This window comes from Mustela erminea, chromosome 10 (genome assembly GCF_009829155.1).
Source record: "Mustela erminea isolate mMusErm1 chromosome 10, mMusErm1.Pri, whole genome shotgun sequence".
NCBI classification, from domain to species: domain Eukaryota; kingdom Metazoa; phylum Chordata; class Mammalia; order Carnivora; family Mustelidae; genus Mustela; species Mustela erminea.
In genome coordinates, this window is record NC_045623.1 from 82611194 (window position 1) to 82627745 (window position 16552).

The 16552-nt window shown below is 41.4% G+C and overlaps 1 protein-coding gene across 2 annotated transcripts in view; it reads right to left on the minus strand.

Moving 5' to 3' along the window:
* Nucleotides 1–433: 433 nt before the first annotated feature.
* The window catches only part of LOC116600890 (protein argonaute-4), a 39612-nt gene continuing 23493 nt past the window's right edge, over nt 434–16552 (minus strand). The window contains exons 14-18 of one of the 2 annotated variants that reach the window (XM_032361328.1): nt 13975–14290; nt 13700–13834; nt 7145–7246; nt 6678–6877; nt 434–4281 (exon numbers count right to left, since the gene is read on the minus strand). In XM_032361328.1, the coding sequence (XP_032217219.1) occupies nt 4173–4281; nt 6678–6877; nt 7145–7246; nt 13700–13834; nt 13975–14290 (862 nt within the window). In that variant the 3' untranslated portion in view covers nt 434–4172. The remainder of the gene's footprint in view (nt 4282–6677; nt 6878–7144; nt 7247–13699; nt 13835–13974; nt 14291–16552) is intronic. The other variant, XM_032361329.1, reaches the window with a different exon arrangement.

The following is a 16552-nucleotide window of genomic DNA, read 5'->3' on the forward strand; positions in this document are numbered from 1 at the left end:
GCTGAGCAGAGAGCCTGATGTGAGGCTCCATCCCAGAACCCTGGTATCATGACATGAGCCGAAGGCAGAGGCTTTAACCCACTGAGCCACCCAGGTACCCTGGAGAAGTCAGTCTTAAGTATGTGGGCCATACTGCCCTCTGGAGACTGCAAATTTTTCTCAAAACTTCACTTAGATAGATCTTCCCATTAAGAGCTATACCCAGAACCCTGATGAATCTTATAAAAGTTTTCCTTTGTGAAATTTTGCTGAGACGCTCTTCTAAAATTCCCAAATATCAATTTCTAAAGATAAGAAGACCCAGGAGTTAAAAACACAAAGTTTCTTCTCTGTTCTTTCTCACATTTCTTAAATAGAGGAAACTTTTTAAAAGCAACCATGCATGTTACCATTACAGTATACTCCATATGTATTAGACAACTGACAAGAAAAACAACTTTTGGCACAAGAATGCCAGTTTATTCTCTTTTGGACACATGAACACAAAATATCCCTGCAGGCCAAAAAAAAAAAAAAAATTGCAAAATTTAGACAACCATCATCTTATCTCAACATGGGGATACCACCCCTCCCTTAATAGTTTAGAAAGTACCTCGTATTGCTAGAGACATACATCCAGTCCAAAGTTAATAAAATACATTTTTAAAACATTACAGGTCTAACAATATAGAAACCAAAATTACACCATTAGTCAAATGAACAAATGCAAACATTTCAGCCACTAGACACAGAAAGAGCATGAATGTCAATAGCAAGGGATAAGAAAATGGTTAATTGATAATAAGATCTTCCCTTTAATTTTATAAGGAAAAATCCTTGGAGTTGAAGCAGTATTGATACAATGCCCTCAGCCTCCACTTCCTTAAAATGAAAGCAGAGCTACCACCTTGCTATTGAGCAAGAAAATCTTATAGCACATCCACAAAGGGTCACAAGGGCAGGGCAGAGAGGGTGAGCCTTCTTAAACAGGGGGTTGCCTTTTCCCACTGGAAGGATAGAGAGCTAAGCCAGGTAGGGAAGCTCTGACATAGGCTGGGCACCAGATCCTAAAGTATAGACCATATAGAACCTGTAAATCATCACTTTGGAAGCAGCAAATAGAATTTACAGTAAGAATGAATATGTTCTACCTGCCCAGACTCTGGCTGCACAAAGCCAGCTAGTTCACTCTAGAAACCACTCAGGCTTCAACAGCTAACGACAATAAGAAAATGTTATTGGTTCAACATTTGGATCTTCACCACTCTCCTGAGGTCCCTGCTCCTTATCCCCTAATTGTTACTCTTTAGCATTGCTACATTTCAATCTTTCACACCACATGACAGTGCCTAAACAGGCTGCATTAAAAAAAAACAAACAGCCTAAATCTACTTCTAGAGAATGCACACCTCCCATTGATTGACACATGCATAACGATTCAGTCAGTCCCAAGGGGCTATCCTATTCAAATCGTCAAGCCAAATTCAAATTATGCATTCAGACTTGCTTGCAACAGTATTGCTGCAACTCTGATTCTGTAGTGATTACCACTTCAAGATTCACCCCCTTTAGCAGGTTTTTTTTCTCTCCCCAATAATGCTAGTTCTTCCATATTTCTTTCCTTTCATCCAAAATGAGTGCATTTGCTCCCCCGTTAAAGGTACTGTTTCCTATAAAAATAGGCCTCCCGGCTTTTCCTCCACCACCACGCTGATTTGCCCCAGTGTGTAGGACTGACTGAGGTTGTACAAACTGTATAGTTCAAGGTCAAGCATATAGCCCAACTGCCGGCAAGCGAATCAGGGCTTCCTGGCACTCCACCTCACTTCCTGCTCCATACGTGCCAGGAGATGATGAGAAGTGACACTTCTGTGCGTTAACAAGTGAGCCCGAGGCACTCAAGGGCAGGTGTGGTGCCCGCTGGCCAGCCAGCCAGCCACCAAGAGTTCTTCACAACCTGGACGCCACTCAGTCCTCCTTCTCCTAAAGAAGCTCCGTTTTTCTTCCTCTTGGGTCCAGGGTGGCCATGCTGAAGGGTATTTTCTGAGCTCTCCCTGAACATGCGTGAATAAAAGTAGCAGCCAGCCCCTCGCCAACATGTCCTGATCTGTAGTATCCAAGTGAGGTATTTGCAGAAAAGGAAAATCGTAAGAAATTAACATCTGCCATCTCTTCACTCCTGCCTGTGTTGTGCCTCAATTACAGAGCTTGCTTTCATCCCACTATATGCAGAGAATAAGGATGTCTGCAGTCATCTTAATGAGCTACAGGACACAATATACATTATAAAACTCTTAGAGACCAGTCTCAGCAAAGACGGGTGGCGCCGCTGACCAACAGCACACGGAAATGTAAACTTCAATGTATTTACAAGCTTCTTTAAAAGACTGAAGAAAAAACAGTGCTTTGTATTGCTGGGATTTTGAGAAGGCTAGTTTAAGAGATTTGGACCGGCTAATGAGTTCAAGCAAACACCCTTCACCATCAGATCCAGTGTTCCCCCACCAGCAGTGTCCAGGCAGAGGGGGCAAAACCATTTTCCCACACTGTGTCTGTCTCTTCCCTCAGCACCTTCCTCAGCCATAGGGACTGTGGCTCTGGGGATTCTACCTCCTTCCCTAGCTCTCACTTCTGAGGTTCCAGGATAGAGAATCACATGTCAGTAAAATCTGGGCTGGGAAACACTGGCTGGAACTACCAAGACTCTATGTAACTGTTGTCCATTCACAAAGTGTTATCTACACTAAATACAAAATGTGTTTTTTCCCTACACTTTCACTGATGCTTGCTTTAGATCAGCTCCCCTTGTCTGGACAAGAAAGGAACCCGTCTCCTTGTGAGCGGGATCTAGAATCTATTAAGAAAAATCAACCTTTTCTATGCAGTTTTAGTTTAGTGAAAGGAAGGAAACCCCACCAAGTACATTTCAGATTGAAAGAGAAACACAAAAATTTGCACTGCACATGACTGTGTGAGTAACCTTGATTCCCGGGAAAAGAAGTTTTAAATGCTGGTACATCTGTGCAGGTCGCAGCATCACTCAATATACCTTAAGGATTGGCAAAGCCTATCCGATAAGGAAGCATCCTGGTTCTAGCTTATTTTAAAACAAAGTGACAGGACACCAATGGTGACTATAAAACAGATAAAAATAATTCTTTAAAAAGTCATGGAAATATATGTCTTTTCTGACCAGTTTCAGAAATTGCCACATTATGATCTATAAGAAATAGCTGATAAAATCATACCGAAATCTCATCTAGAAAACTACACAGTTGGGGGAGGAAGAGAAGGGACCTTAAAAAATGCTTATTGCCAAAGTTAATTTTCTATGAGAAACGTTTAAAAACCATTTAGATCTAACAAACCACACAGCAGCATAAAATGGGCACTTTTGAAAACTTTGAAAAATACTAAAAGCTAATTTTTTTTCCAAAAGGGGGAAACATGAGTACTTTTACCATGGCAGTGTCATCTGTCACTGTGACATGGATTACATCTGTTTGTGCTACACATTCATAAAAGCCAACCAAATCAGAGAGCTGCTGGTCTGAATTTGCAGCCAAATATAGTGCAATTGCCTGGCAGCCTGTACTTGCACCAGCACGAGTCTGTAGAGATCAAGAAGATAAAGTAGGAAAACTAATAAAACTCTGTAAAACTTTTAAAAATTAATGCTCGTTAAAGGCATTTACAGTGGCGAAGTCAGAAATCTCCATTAAAAAGTTTATGGACCCACACAATTAAAAAGTTAACGCTGAACTGAAGCATATTGTTTGGTTTTTCTCTCCCACTTACGCAGACACCCCACTCAATGAGTACAGAAAACAAGGAGTGATCTTCTAAGACTAGAGGGATGCGGTGAACACCACAACGAGCAAAATATTCCATAGAAACCTTTCTTATGAAGTCCTTAAGGAAGTTCAGGCTGATCAGCCTTTGCAAGATGAGGTAAAAATTCAGTCCAGTGCATCAGAAAAGACAATCTATGAGTATCTATTACTTTTAAAAAATGGCTCAATTTTGTTGATGCATCAGACAGTGCTGCGAAGTAGAGATTCAGTGCAACTATTCCGAGCTGCTCGTAGAAGACCACCTGAAGTCAACTTGGCTCTCTCTAGAGGCGGTAGGCATTTGAAACATTTTGAGGCTGCATGGGGTGCCCAGTTGGTTGAGTTCTTTTTCTGAGACTCTCAGGCAAAATACATCGTGTGCTGGGTATCATGGTGGATCTGCACTGCCTTGGCCAAGGCCTGAGGATCCCGGCCATTGCTCTGTCCTGACACATGACTGCCTTCCGCGCTGTAAAGAGAATAATGCAAAAAACCAGGTGTAACAAAAGATCACTTCAAACTTCACATGTTTCAAATAGCACAAATACTACTGGATTCAGGAAGACCTTAGGCTCAAGCTGTGGCTCCTTAAATAATTTGTTGTGTCTCTCTAACATGAGTTCACTCAACTGAAAAATACATACAATTTACTGAATGGGCTGTTGCAATAATTAAATAGAACAATGTCTCCAAAGACCCAAATCCTTAACAGTGCTTATGTTAGGACTCCCACTGCCTACTATGTCTGGCTAATGCTTATTTGTCCTTTAGGCTTCAGTCAAAATGTCATTTCCCTCAAAGGAATCTTTCACTTCCAAAGTTCAGGTCAGAGGCACCTGAAACATACTTTCACAGAATCCTCTACTTTTCTTTCATGGTACTAAGCAGATTGAAATTAAATTTTCTTTTTTTTTTTTAAATTTTCTTTTTTTTTTAAGATTTTATTTATTTGACAGACAGAGATCACAAGTGGGCAGAGAGGCAGGAAGAAGAGAGGCAGGCAGAGAGAGGAGGAAGCGGGATCTCCACTGAGCAGAGAGCCCGATGCAGGGCTCGATCCCAGGACCCTGGGATCATGACCTGAGCCGAAGGCAGAGGCTTTAACCCACTGAGCCACCCAGGCGCCCCTGAAATTAAATTTTTTTAAATTTTTATTTTATTTTTTCAGTGTTCTAAGATTCATTGTTGAAATTAAATTATTAATTGGATAGTTATACATTCCCCCCAGAAAATGTAAACTCAAAGAATGCAGTGACTATCTTACTCACCACTGAACCCCTGGTGCCCACACATAATATAGTCTCAATAACCATTTGCTGAATGAATTCCTCAGCCTAGTATAATGCTGGAGCATACTATGTTGCTGTGCAAATGTTACTGTGCCAGGAATCTCTTCTCATTTCCTCACTAGCTACATGACCTTGAAGAAGTAACAACTCCTTCAAACTTTGGTCTTTTATGATAATAGTCACAACTTCTGAACATAACTCTTAAGGGTTCCATAGGATATAAAGGGCTAGGTAAACTGTAAATCACCAAACCTCTTCTGACTTAAATTATTACTTTAGCTATTTAATTATTTTACTAATTAAATTATTATTGCCCTTACCATCTAAGCTCACCATCTTAGTCGTCTTTAACTTCATCCTCTTCTCCCACTCATGCCCAATTAACAGTTAAGGGCTATTTTGGCCCCAAAGTAGCGTTTCACATTTAACAAAGAAAACCTGCTCTAACACTTTTCCAGCTTCGTGCCTGCTGTTCCCCTTTCATACACTCCAGCCAAAGAAAACTTGCTATTGTCTAAACATATCCCTTGCTTTCTCTTTATAGCCATTGTTCCCCTCTGCCTGGAAAATCCTTTTCTCTTCTTTCTAGAGCCAAATCCCACCCATCCAGCAGTGAAATCTTCTCTAACAACCTTCCTTCTGAAGTCCCACTGCACTTTCACCTATACTGCCTTGGGCTAATTGTCAGTGCTCTGTTTGCCTCTATTGTCTGCCACACTGAAAAAGAAAATCCCAGGAAACATGTCTTCCTCATCTTAGTATTTTTAGTACCTAACACAGTGCTGGGCACACAGTCAATACCTAATAAATGTGTTGAATGAATGAATGTATATTACAGAATGGAAGGTATAAAGCCACAGCTGGGCATTTTCCTTCATAGCGTATTTTCAACCCTTACAGAAATAGACTTGCAATGGAATGTCTACTATTTAGCAGCTGAATTCAGACTTGGGGAAGAGCCCAGAAACTGCTACTCTTCACAGATGGTCATTTGGAAAAGGAAATTAATGCAGGGAGCTTATTCGGCTATTTAACAGTGCTCAGTAACAGGTCAAAATGTCTGATGCTTCTGAGATCCCTATTTGGGGGTGAAAATGGTCCTGGCACCTCTCCTCTGCCACACACATGCCCCAGATTCACTCTGGTGCATTCTTCCGAACTGTACTGAAAACAAAGTGAACGGTGCAGGACTTTCCCTCCCATGAAGCAGAATCCACGGGTCTGTGACTGCTCTGATTGGAGCCAGGGCACTGTGTGGGCCACTTCTGAGACTGCTCAGGACCTGAACAGAACCGAATGCATTTCACTCTATGGGAAAATCACAGGCAGCTCCAAATTAGACTCTTTTCCTTGGGCAGATGATAGACACACCATGCAAGTATGAGCAAGCCCGAGCACTTCTTGGACCAAAAGTCACATTATAAGCTCTCAAAGGCACATTCATTTTTATTCACTTCTTGAAATTTAAGCCCTAAAAGAAGATTCAGCTCTTCCTAAAAGTTTCCTGTAGTAGCTCATTTTTTTAAAACATGTTAATTCAGACAAAAAGAGATTCCACTGTGCCTGAGAAACTTGCCTGTCATGATCCTTATCCACCAGATGATACCGTGCCCTGAAAGCTACAAGCCGGGCATAATATGCAGGGGCTGGAATGGAGACTGAGCGCGTGCACCGCACATAGGTGTGACAGAGCTGGTAAGTTAGTAGCTGGAGCTCATCTGCGGTGAAGCAGTTGTCATCCCACAAGACCTGGTAATGTGAAGGACGGCTGGTTCCCTGGAGAGAGACTTTTATGATTAACACATTTCTGACACGGGTTGGCTATCTGAGAGAAGAACTGAAATCCACTCCTTAAATTCAGAAGTACTCCTGCCTAGCACACCTACAAGCAGATACCCAGACCAAAAGATAACAGTTCTGGAATACAAGCACTAAATTAACCAAGTGATGCCCAGTGTTGAATAACAAGTCTAGTCAAGCCAGTTGTTGCATTTGCAAACATCTCCCTATTAAGTCAAAGGTCTGAAACGGTTTCCAAATTACCTGAATTCCTGCATGACTACAGAGGTAAAAGTCGAACTCGGATGGATGTGTGATGGTGCTGTCCACCGTGGTGCCTGCTGGTACATTGCCACTTTTCCCCACCTACCAAAAAAAGAGGAGGGAGGAGTATAATGAGTCATCAAAATGCCAAACTGGGCTCAGGCCATATTTTCCTTTTATGTGCTCATTGGTAACAAGTTAGCAAACTGTTCTTAAGTGACATTTTGAAAATCAGTTTAATTCAACATGTTGAATTTTCTGCAATGTTCCTTAGCCCAACCACTTTATCCTTAAGTATTTTCTCAAACAAATATACTCCATGGTTTCCCTAGGGGAGTCCAGACAAAGAATTATTTTACCTGTGACTTTGGGTTGCATTGTTGTCATCTATTTATAGATGATATATTGGCATTGTTTTCAGAGAGAGAGAGGAAAAAAAAAGGCATTTACAATGGATAAGCTTCCTGAGGAAAAAAATAAAGTTTGTCCCTTACTTAAAGTAAAAAGATATGCACAACTTTCAGTATAAGTTAAGATGAAGAAATCTTTGAGTGGGTACACGAGGCTCAGCAAAACTAATGCTTTTACAGAATCAATAAAAGAAGTCACCAGCACATGCATTATCAGGAAGAGTGCACTGAAATGGGAATTAGGAAAACCAGGGTTTCAGTTCTAAGCCTAGTCTTGTGACTACATACCTTAACAAAGCGTAATATCTTTGGGTCTTAATCTGACCAGCTATAAAACTAGGTGATGATCCCTTACACTTTAAAATTTGAAACTGTAAGGCTCACTTACAGTAAAAATTCTAAAATCAAACTTCTAGGAAAGCAGGGAAGGGAATTTCAGAAACGCACTTATAAGGAAAGGAATTAAATCTTGCTATTTGGTTAATTTTCACCCTCTTCTGCTATATAGCAGGGTCCCATATGAAGAACTGTATTTTGTATAGAGGCATGAATTTGATGGGAGTTTATTTGGCTCCATTCTTACTACCATTACCTATAGCTTAATTGTATACCAATGTGTACAGGAACATCTATGAATAGAGAAAAGTCTCATTCCATCAAATTCAAATGTGCACTTGGGGACTGCACTGGACAAGAGGAAATGTAACTGAGTTATAGTAGTTCTGGCATCATTTCCCAAAGTGTGTTCTTCAGAAATATTAGTTCCATAGGATGTGTTTAGATATTTCATGGTTCACACAGATTTGAGAAATATGGGGCTGAACCCAAGGTAAAAAGGTTTTTCTATTGTATGATTTCTCAGAACCTTTATTCAGTGATGTATAATCTTTAAGAGAGAGATGGAGTAAATAATATTTTCCAAACATATTTAACCACAGAATCCTTTTAAAAAAGATTTTAATTAATTAATTTTATTTTTAAAAAGATTTTATTTATTTGACAGACAGAGATCACAAGTAGGCAGAGAGGCAGGCAGAGAGAGAGGAGGAAGCAGGCTCCCTGCTGAGCAGAGAGCCCGATGTGGGCCTCCATCCCAGGACCCTGGTATTATGACATGAGCCGAAGGCAGAGGCTTTAACCCACTGAGCCATCCAGGTGCCCCTAATTAATTAATTTTAAAGTAGGCTCCATGACCAGTGTGGAGCCCAACACGGGCTTGAACTTACAACCCTGTGATAAAAACCTGAGATCAAGAGTTGGACCCTTCACCACGGAGCCCTCCAGGTTTTATTTAAGTAATCTCTGCACCCAGCGTGGGGCCTGAATTCACAACCTGGAGATCAAGAGTCACATGCTCCATGGGCTGAGCCAGCTGGCTGCCCCAGCATGGAATCCTTTTTAAAGCAAATCTCTTGGAATCTACAGATGAGAAGGGAAGGAGGTGATGCCCTGGGGAAAAAGAGATCCAGCTTGTCCATTTCAATCACTACTGCTTGAGCACCCACGTGGAAGGCTCTGCAGATGCTGACGGGAGACAGAGGCGCAGAGAGAACTAATGAATGTGCACCCTCCTGCCCTTATGCACACCAACTAAAATAAACTGCAATATATGTGTGATCAGAGCATTATGGAAGGTACTGTAAAAAGCTGGTGGGAGGAAATAGTTGAGCCATCCTTTATAGGATAAGCAGGAGTTGAATGGGGGGATGGGATGAAAACCGGAAACACTCCAAATATCCCCTAAAGTCAGGAATAGATGAACTAATTGTGGTTCAGCCATATGATGAAATACTAAGCAATAAAAAGGAATAAAATGGTGATATACACAATGAACCTGGATGAACCTCAAATGCATTATGAAAAGTAAAAGAAGCCAGACCAAAGGTTATGGTATCCCACTTATACGTCATTCTGGAAAAAAACACAACGGTAGGACAGAATGCCTGTCAGTGGTTGCTAGGGGCTGTAGGTGAGGGAAAAGGTTGACTGCAGAGGGCTTGGCAGAATGTGTGTGCATGATGGATTGTTCATGTCTTCTAGACATGATGCTTACACAACTACATGCATCTGTCACAACCTGTAGAACAGTACACTAAAAAGGGTGGATTTTACTATTGTCTATATTATACCTTAATTAAGAATAGTGGGGGGAAAAGAGTGGGACAGATGTGGTCATCCTGGGGATTCAAATCCACAAATATGTGGAAAATGGAAAGTGTATGAAGGTGGAGTGGGTGGATGAAACTAAAATGTTCTGGCTATCTTAGGAAAACATTGAACAACAAAAGTAAGTATTTTGTAGACCATGGAGGATATGTGAAGGTTTCTGAATAATGGAATGGCAAGGTAAGATATGCATTTTTTAAAAAGATTTTATTTATTTATTTGACAGACAGAGATCACAAGTAGGCAGAGAGGCAGGCAGAGAGGGAGGAAGGGAAGCAGGCTCCCCGTTGAGCACAGAACCCGATGCGGGGCTCGATCCCAGAACCCTGGAACCATGACCTGAGCTGAAGACTGAGGCTTTAACCCACTGAGCCACGCAGGCGCCCCTGCATTTTTTTTTTTTTTTTTTTTTTAAGTAAGCTCTAAGCCTAATGTGGAGCTTGAACTCACAAACCCAAGATCAAGAGTCACATGCCCCACCAACTGAGCCAGGCAGGTGCCCTGAGATCTGTATTTTTTAAACCTAGCCCTGACAGCAGATGGAGGGTACATCTGTGAAGGAGGAATGCCGATGGATGGGGAGACCAGTAGGAGTCTCCTGCAATATAGGAGGTTCTGCCTAGGACAGAGGTGACACACAAGAGGAAGAATTGAGACAAGATATTTTAGGGCAGAACAAAGAAGATTATTTGAACAACTGAATATGGGGGGACTGAAAAGGGGGCAGAATTTAAAGACAACACTGAAGGTTCTAACTTGGCTGACTTAATGTACAATGATGCCAAGTTACAGGAGAAAAGGAAAATTGGGGAGGAATAGGCTTTGGATGAGGATAAAACAGAAAGTAGGAGGTTCAGACGTGTTTTGCTTGAAATGCCTGTGGTAGATTGTATCACTAGTGCCAAATATTCCCGTGCCCCTCCCTGGGGGAGGATTATACATCCCCACCCAATTAACTCAGGAGTGGCCATGTAACTTGCTTTGGCTGATAGAGTGTGGCCTGCATGTATAACTTCTGGGTCGGCGCTTTAAGAGCCAATATATGGGGGCTCCTGGGTGGCTCAGTTGGTTGAGTGACTGCCTCCGGCTCAGGTCATGATCCTGGAGACCCAGGACCAAATCCCACATCAGGCTACTTGCTCGGCGGGGCTTACCTCTCTCCTCTCCTCTCATGCTCTCTCCCTCTCATTCTCCCTCCCTCTCTCTCAAATAAATAAATAAAATCTTAAAAAAAAAAAAAAAAAAAAGAGCCAACATAGGAATTGTGCAGATCTTTCTTTCCCTCTGCTGCAATGACTGGTGATGTTCCAGATAGATTTTTCTCTGTCCACCTAGGTTCCAAAAGGAGGACATCAGGGTCACAGCTGCAGCAGAGCCACAATGAGTGTGTAATATGAGCAAGAAATGCATCTCTGTAAGCCCCTAAGACTTTTTTTTTTGTTTCCACAGCATGGCCTAGCTGATCTTGCTGATACAATTCCTATAGAGCATCTGGGTAAATATGTCTGGTAGACAGTTGGAAGTGCAGATCAGGAACTGCACAGAAATGTTTGCAGCTGGGAATACAAATTTAGGAATCTATAAGCAGATCAGTGAACACAGAAAAGTGGGTGAGACTAAAGAGAGCTAAAATTCAGAAAAGAAGAGGGAGAAAAATGTATGAAATGCCTGGAAACATCAGTATTTAATAGCCAGAGAAGGAAGAGACGTCAAAGAAAGTCTGATTATAGAAGAGGGTAGTGAATCTGGAAAGTTGTATTGCTCAGGCAAAGAAGTCAGCAGAAGAACATGACAAGGTAGCACTAGATTCGAAATGAGCAAGTCACCAAGCAAACAGCTTCAGGAGAATCACTGAAACTGAAGTCACACTACAGAGAATGGATGTCTGATGTGAGAAGGTACAGGTGGAAAGTCAAGTCATTTTTCTTCTAAAAGCAGGGTCATGAAAGAAAACCAAGAAGGTGGCAGGTAGACTGAGGGAGAAACAGAGTAAAAGGAAGCTTACTGGGGGGAATCTAGGAGGAATTGAGGAACTTTAGAGGGTGAGGTAAAGGAACTGGAGTTTTGAAAACCAAGGGTAATTAATGAAGTGTCCTTTGGGAACAAAAGCATAGGTGGAGAGATTAGGCTCTGAGATGTGAGAGGAAGGAGCGGAGAAAACACATTTCAGTACATTTGAAAGTAGAGGAGAGAGGGGTGCCCAGATGGCTCAGCTGGTTAAGTGTCCAACTCCCATTTTCAGCTCAGGTCATGATTTCAGAGTCGTGATCTCAGGGTTCTGAGATCAAGCCCTGTGTGTTAAGCCCCATGCTCAGCAAGGGAGTCTGCTTCTCTCTCCCTCTCTGTCTGCCCTTCCCTGAGCTCGCACTCTCTCCCATTAGAATGGATAAATAAATCTTAAAAAAAAAAAAAAAAAGTAGAAGAGAGGAAGCTGAGAAAACTCATGCCTTCGAGATGTTGTTTTCCGGGGGAAATAGAGGGTTGTTCTATTGCTGGCAAGGTAAAGCGTTGCTAATAAAGGCATCACAGATTAGGGCTGGTGAGTTGAGGAGTGAAGGTTTGGAATACATGCTACGGGGAACTGGATAAATGGGAGAAATGGCAGCGTCAAAGGCTGGCTGAGATTTGCTATCATGAATCTGCAATGCCATTCATCATTAAACAAATGACTTTCTTACTCAGCAGTCTCCACTGGCCTAAGAGTCAAAGCAAAGGAAATGGGTAAGTGGACCAATCCAGAGTTGGAGACTGGCTAGAGGCATGATAAGACAAATGGAGATGTTGGTAAATGTCAGGGGAGCAGGGTAGACCAAGGACCAGGATTATCAATCTCTGGAAGGTTAGGAGTGACATGGTAAAGGACAAAATGATGAGACAGCCTGGGTTTTAGGAAGATAATCCAGCTCCTAGAGCTACACACAGACAGCAATTTGATGGAAGGATGGAGAGGTGATAATCCAGTTAGGGAGGGGATGGCAGAGTATTCTGTGACCAGAGCTGAGGCAAGAGTTTGGAGAATTTGTGTCCATGGAGGCCTACAAAGTACTACTGAGTTAGGGTTTGGGTAATTCAGAAGACAATAGTTGGAATCTGAGCTGACTGGTGGAACTGGAGCCCTAGGAGAGAAACCTTAGTTTTTCAGTGCTGTTGAAAACAAAAAGCATTAGATTAGAGACAAAACCTAAGGGCATACTAGAAAATAATGGGAGTGACCCACAAGATTATAAGAGTAAGCAACAGAAAGAACTGGTCTCTCTGCGGGTGAATCAGGGAGGGCCTGGAAAAGATGAAACAACGTCACAGAAGATATCACAGAAGCAAAGTCACTCAATATTATGTACCTATAACTTAGCTAGTTTATTCATGAATAACACATTATAAATCAATTATGCAAAATGGCTCTTCGCAAATGCTGGGAATTATACCCCAAATTAATATTCATTTATTAATTTAATCCTGTGAGATGGGAATTGTTCTTACTACATTTTACAGATGAGAACATTATGGCTTAGAGAAGTTAACTTGCCCACGGTTAGTAAGTATGACATTATAACCATTCAAAATGTGTACCCAAGACTCCTGCACTGATATAGGCACCTATACAAAATCATTTAGAAGAGAAATTCTTCTTTATACCCTAGAACCATGCCTTAGGCACAGGTAGTAAGAAGTAGCAAATGATAATAAAGTCCAAATACATAAGCCATCCCTTCGGGGTTTGCCTATATCACCACAGTGTATCTTGGCATGTTTTTGACTCCCCCTTAAAAACTCCAGAAGCCAGCACTTCTGTCACACAAGAGAAATATTCAGTCTTGAAACCTGTATCATTCAGAAGTGATCATCAATGCTCAGCTGGAGATAGTATATTAATTAAATTATTATTGCAGTTGTTTTTAGGGGAAAAAATTATATGTATGCCCATTTGAAAATATATTCACTTGCATCAGATAATGAGGCTTCTACCATAGTTTCTTACCCTTTCTGTTTTATCTGCACAGAAAAGTCGTGTGTGATGCCTCTTCTGCACTACAATGTAGGTTATTCCTGGCCGGTAATCTTCTTCCAAGCTAATACATGCCTTACGAATTGCTATTAGCTCTGGCCAGGCGACCTAGAAGATAGAAACAGAATGACATTTAATTGAGAACTCACCTTGCAGCTCTCAGATCTGGTTCACCTGGAGTGTTAGATGGGAGGAAGCTCTATCAGACACCTAGAACCCCCAAAGGCAACCATGGGTAATCAGAGTACCTGTTTCATTTGTCCCTCTGATACCCCTCCACGGTAGTAGATGATCCGAGTGGGTTTGAAGCGTGTAGATTTGTAGAACTGGATCAGCAGCTCTCGAACCATGTTAGTGAGGTCCTGAATTACCTCCTGACTGTAGAGGAGCTCCTGGGAGATCTCCTGGCGGGAGGTCTGCACCCGAACGGTGGCACAGTACCGGCTGGGGTGGCCATCCATACTGCCAACGACAGCAGCAATGGAAGGCTTCTTCCCATCCCCCGCCGGGGGGTGTGTGACATCTGCTCCCAGGAAGATGACAGGCTGCTGGAACACCGAGGGCCTGCTCAGATTGAAGGAGACATTGACACTCAGACATACAGATGAAAATCTGTACTTTGAAGCTCAACAGATAGATTCAGATATAGTTTTACAAGACAGAATAAAGACTTGAACATATTGGGTGAGAACTCTAAGGCCCATTGAGTGTCCGTGCCTCTTTGGCAATGAATCTGAATTGATTCAAGAAGTCAGCATGGTTGGGACACCTGCGTGGCTCAGTCGGTTAAGCGTCTGACTCTTAGTTTCAGCTCAGGGTCCTGGAATCGAGCCCTGTTTTGGGCTCTGCGCTCAGTGATGAGTCTGCTGGAGATTCTCTTTCCCTCTGCCTCTGCTCCTCCCCCTGCTCTCTTTCTCTTTCTCTAAAAGAAGTAAATAAAATATTAAAAAAGAAATCAACATGGTTCTTCTGTAATAGTAGGAAGGGAAGACTAAAAGAGGACCTGAGCCAAATTTAATAAAATCCCTATGTGTGAAGGAAGACTTTCCCAGAACGAACTCTATTTGGATCCCAGGATTCTTACAACGGATATAGAATTGCAGAATTTACATGAACTGGGACAAAATCCCTTATGCACTTTAAGATATGAGACTTAAAGAGACTCGCGTCTATCTACTTCCCTATTCTATTTTTATCTAGTATTCATCACTTATACCTCGTATTTTACTTAATTATTTTTTAAAAGGCTCTATTTTTAAGTAATCTCTACACCCAATGTGGGGCTCAAACTCACAACCCCAAGATCAAGAGTCACACACTCTACTGTCTGAGCCAGCCAGGCACCTCACTTAATTTAAACTGTATTATTTTACACCCACACACACACCCACACACACCCACACACACACACAAGTGTAAGCTCCACTAGGGCAGGAATTTTGTTTTGTTTTGTCTTATTCCCTGCAGTATCCCTAGTACCTGGAACACTGCCTCACTCACAGCTGGCACTCAATAAACACTTGTTGAAAGAATGAACTCATTTATTTGGCACTGATTTTTCTAAGGAATCAAGGGGAAATATCATGCATGCTTCTCTGGCAAATTCTTAAAGGTGGGATTTGGAACTGAATATTGATTCTTAAAGTATAATATAGGAGACACCCCAAATCTGAAAAACTCCTGTAATAGAATAGATATCTCCATGAGGGCAGCAGCTGTCTTAGATTTCTTTGTACATATCATCATGCAACATGATGGTGCAGAAAGTACAACAGCAAACATACCTCTATAACACACATACATATGTACAACACAGTAACAGCTTACATGTACCAGCCACTGCGCTAAATGCTTTACCTATATTAACTCCTTTAGTCCTCACAATAATCCCATGAGGTACAATTATTATCTCAATTTTCCAGAATTAAAATATGAGACAGAAGCGATTAAGGAGCTTGCCCAAGCTCACATATCTAGGAAACAGTAAAGCTGGAATCCAAACCTAGGTTGTCAGACACTGAGGTGTGTGCTCTAAATGGTTATGTTGTCTCAAATATTTGCGGTAAAATTAAATGATTTCAGATTTTAGACTAATTTCCCATATGGCCTGCACACCCCATCCATCACTGATGTAGAGGCATGATTAGGATGTTGTTACCTATAAATTTTATTCAAGGGAAAATTAAGAATTGGAATATAGTTATACAAGAAGAGCAAGGTGCTCAATTTCATATTCTTGTCAAGTACAGCCATCACTAATACCACAGCTCTAAACTGAACTTTTCAAATCACTTTCACATACAGAATTTCACAGGAAAACATTTTAGAGTTAGCAAGTCAGGTATTATCTCAATAGTTAGGGAAAATACAAATTAATGAAAAAATGGATAATCCAATCCAAGAAACAGGCAAAGAACTGAACAAACCCATCATAAAAGAGGATATCCAAATAGCCAATAAACATACGAAATTGTGTTCCACATGATTCATCATCAGGAGAATGCAAATTAAAACCATGATGAGATACTATTACCCCAAACAAAATGGCTAAAGTTAAAAGGACTGATACTACCAAGTGTTGGTGAGAATATGGAGCAACTAGAAATCTCCACGGAAATGCAAACTGGTACAACCACTCTGGAAAACTATTTAACAGTACCTATCATGCTAAATCTGTGTACTTTCTATAACTTAGTAATTCTACTCTTGGATATATACTCAGGAAAAAGAGAATTTACATCCACCAAAAAGGTAGAAAAATTGTATAATGAATGTACAATAATATCCATCAATGGTAGAATAGATTCAAATTCTGTGGTAGGGGTG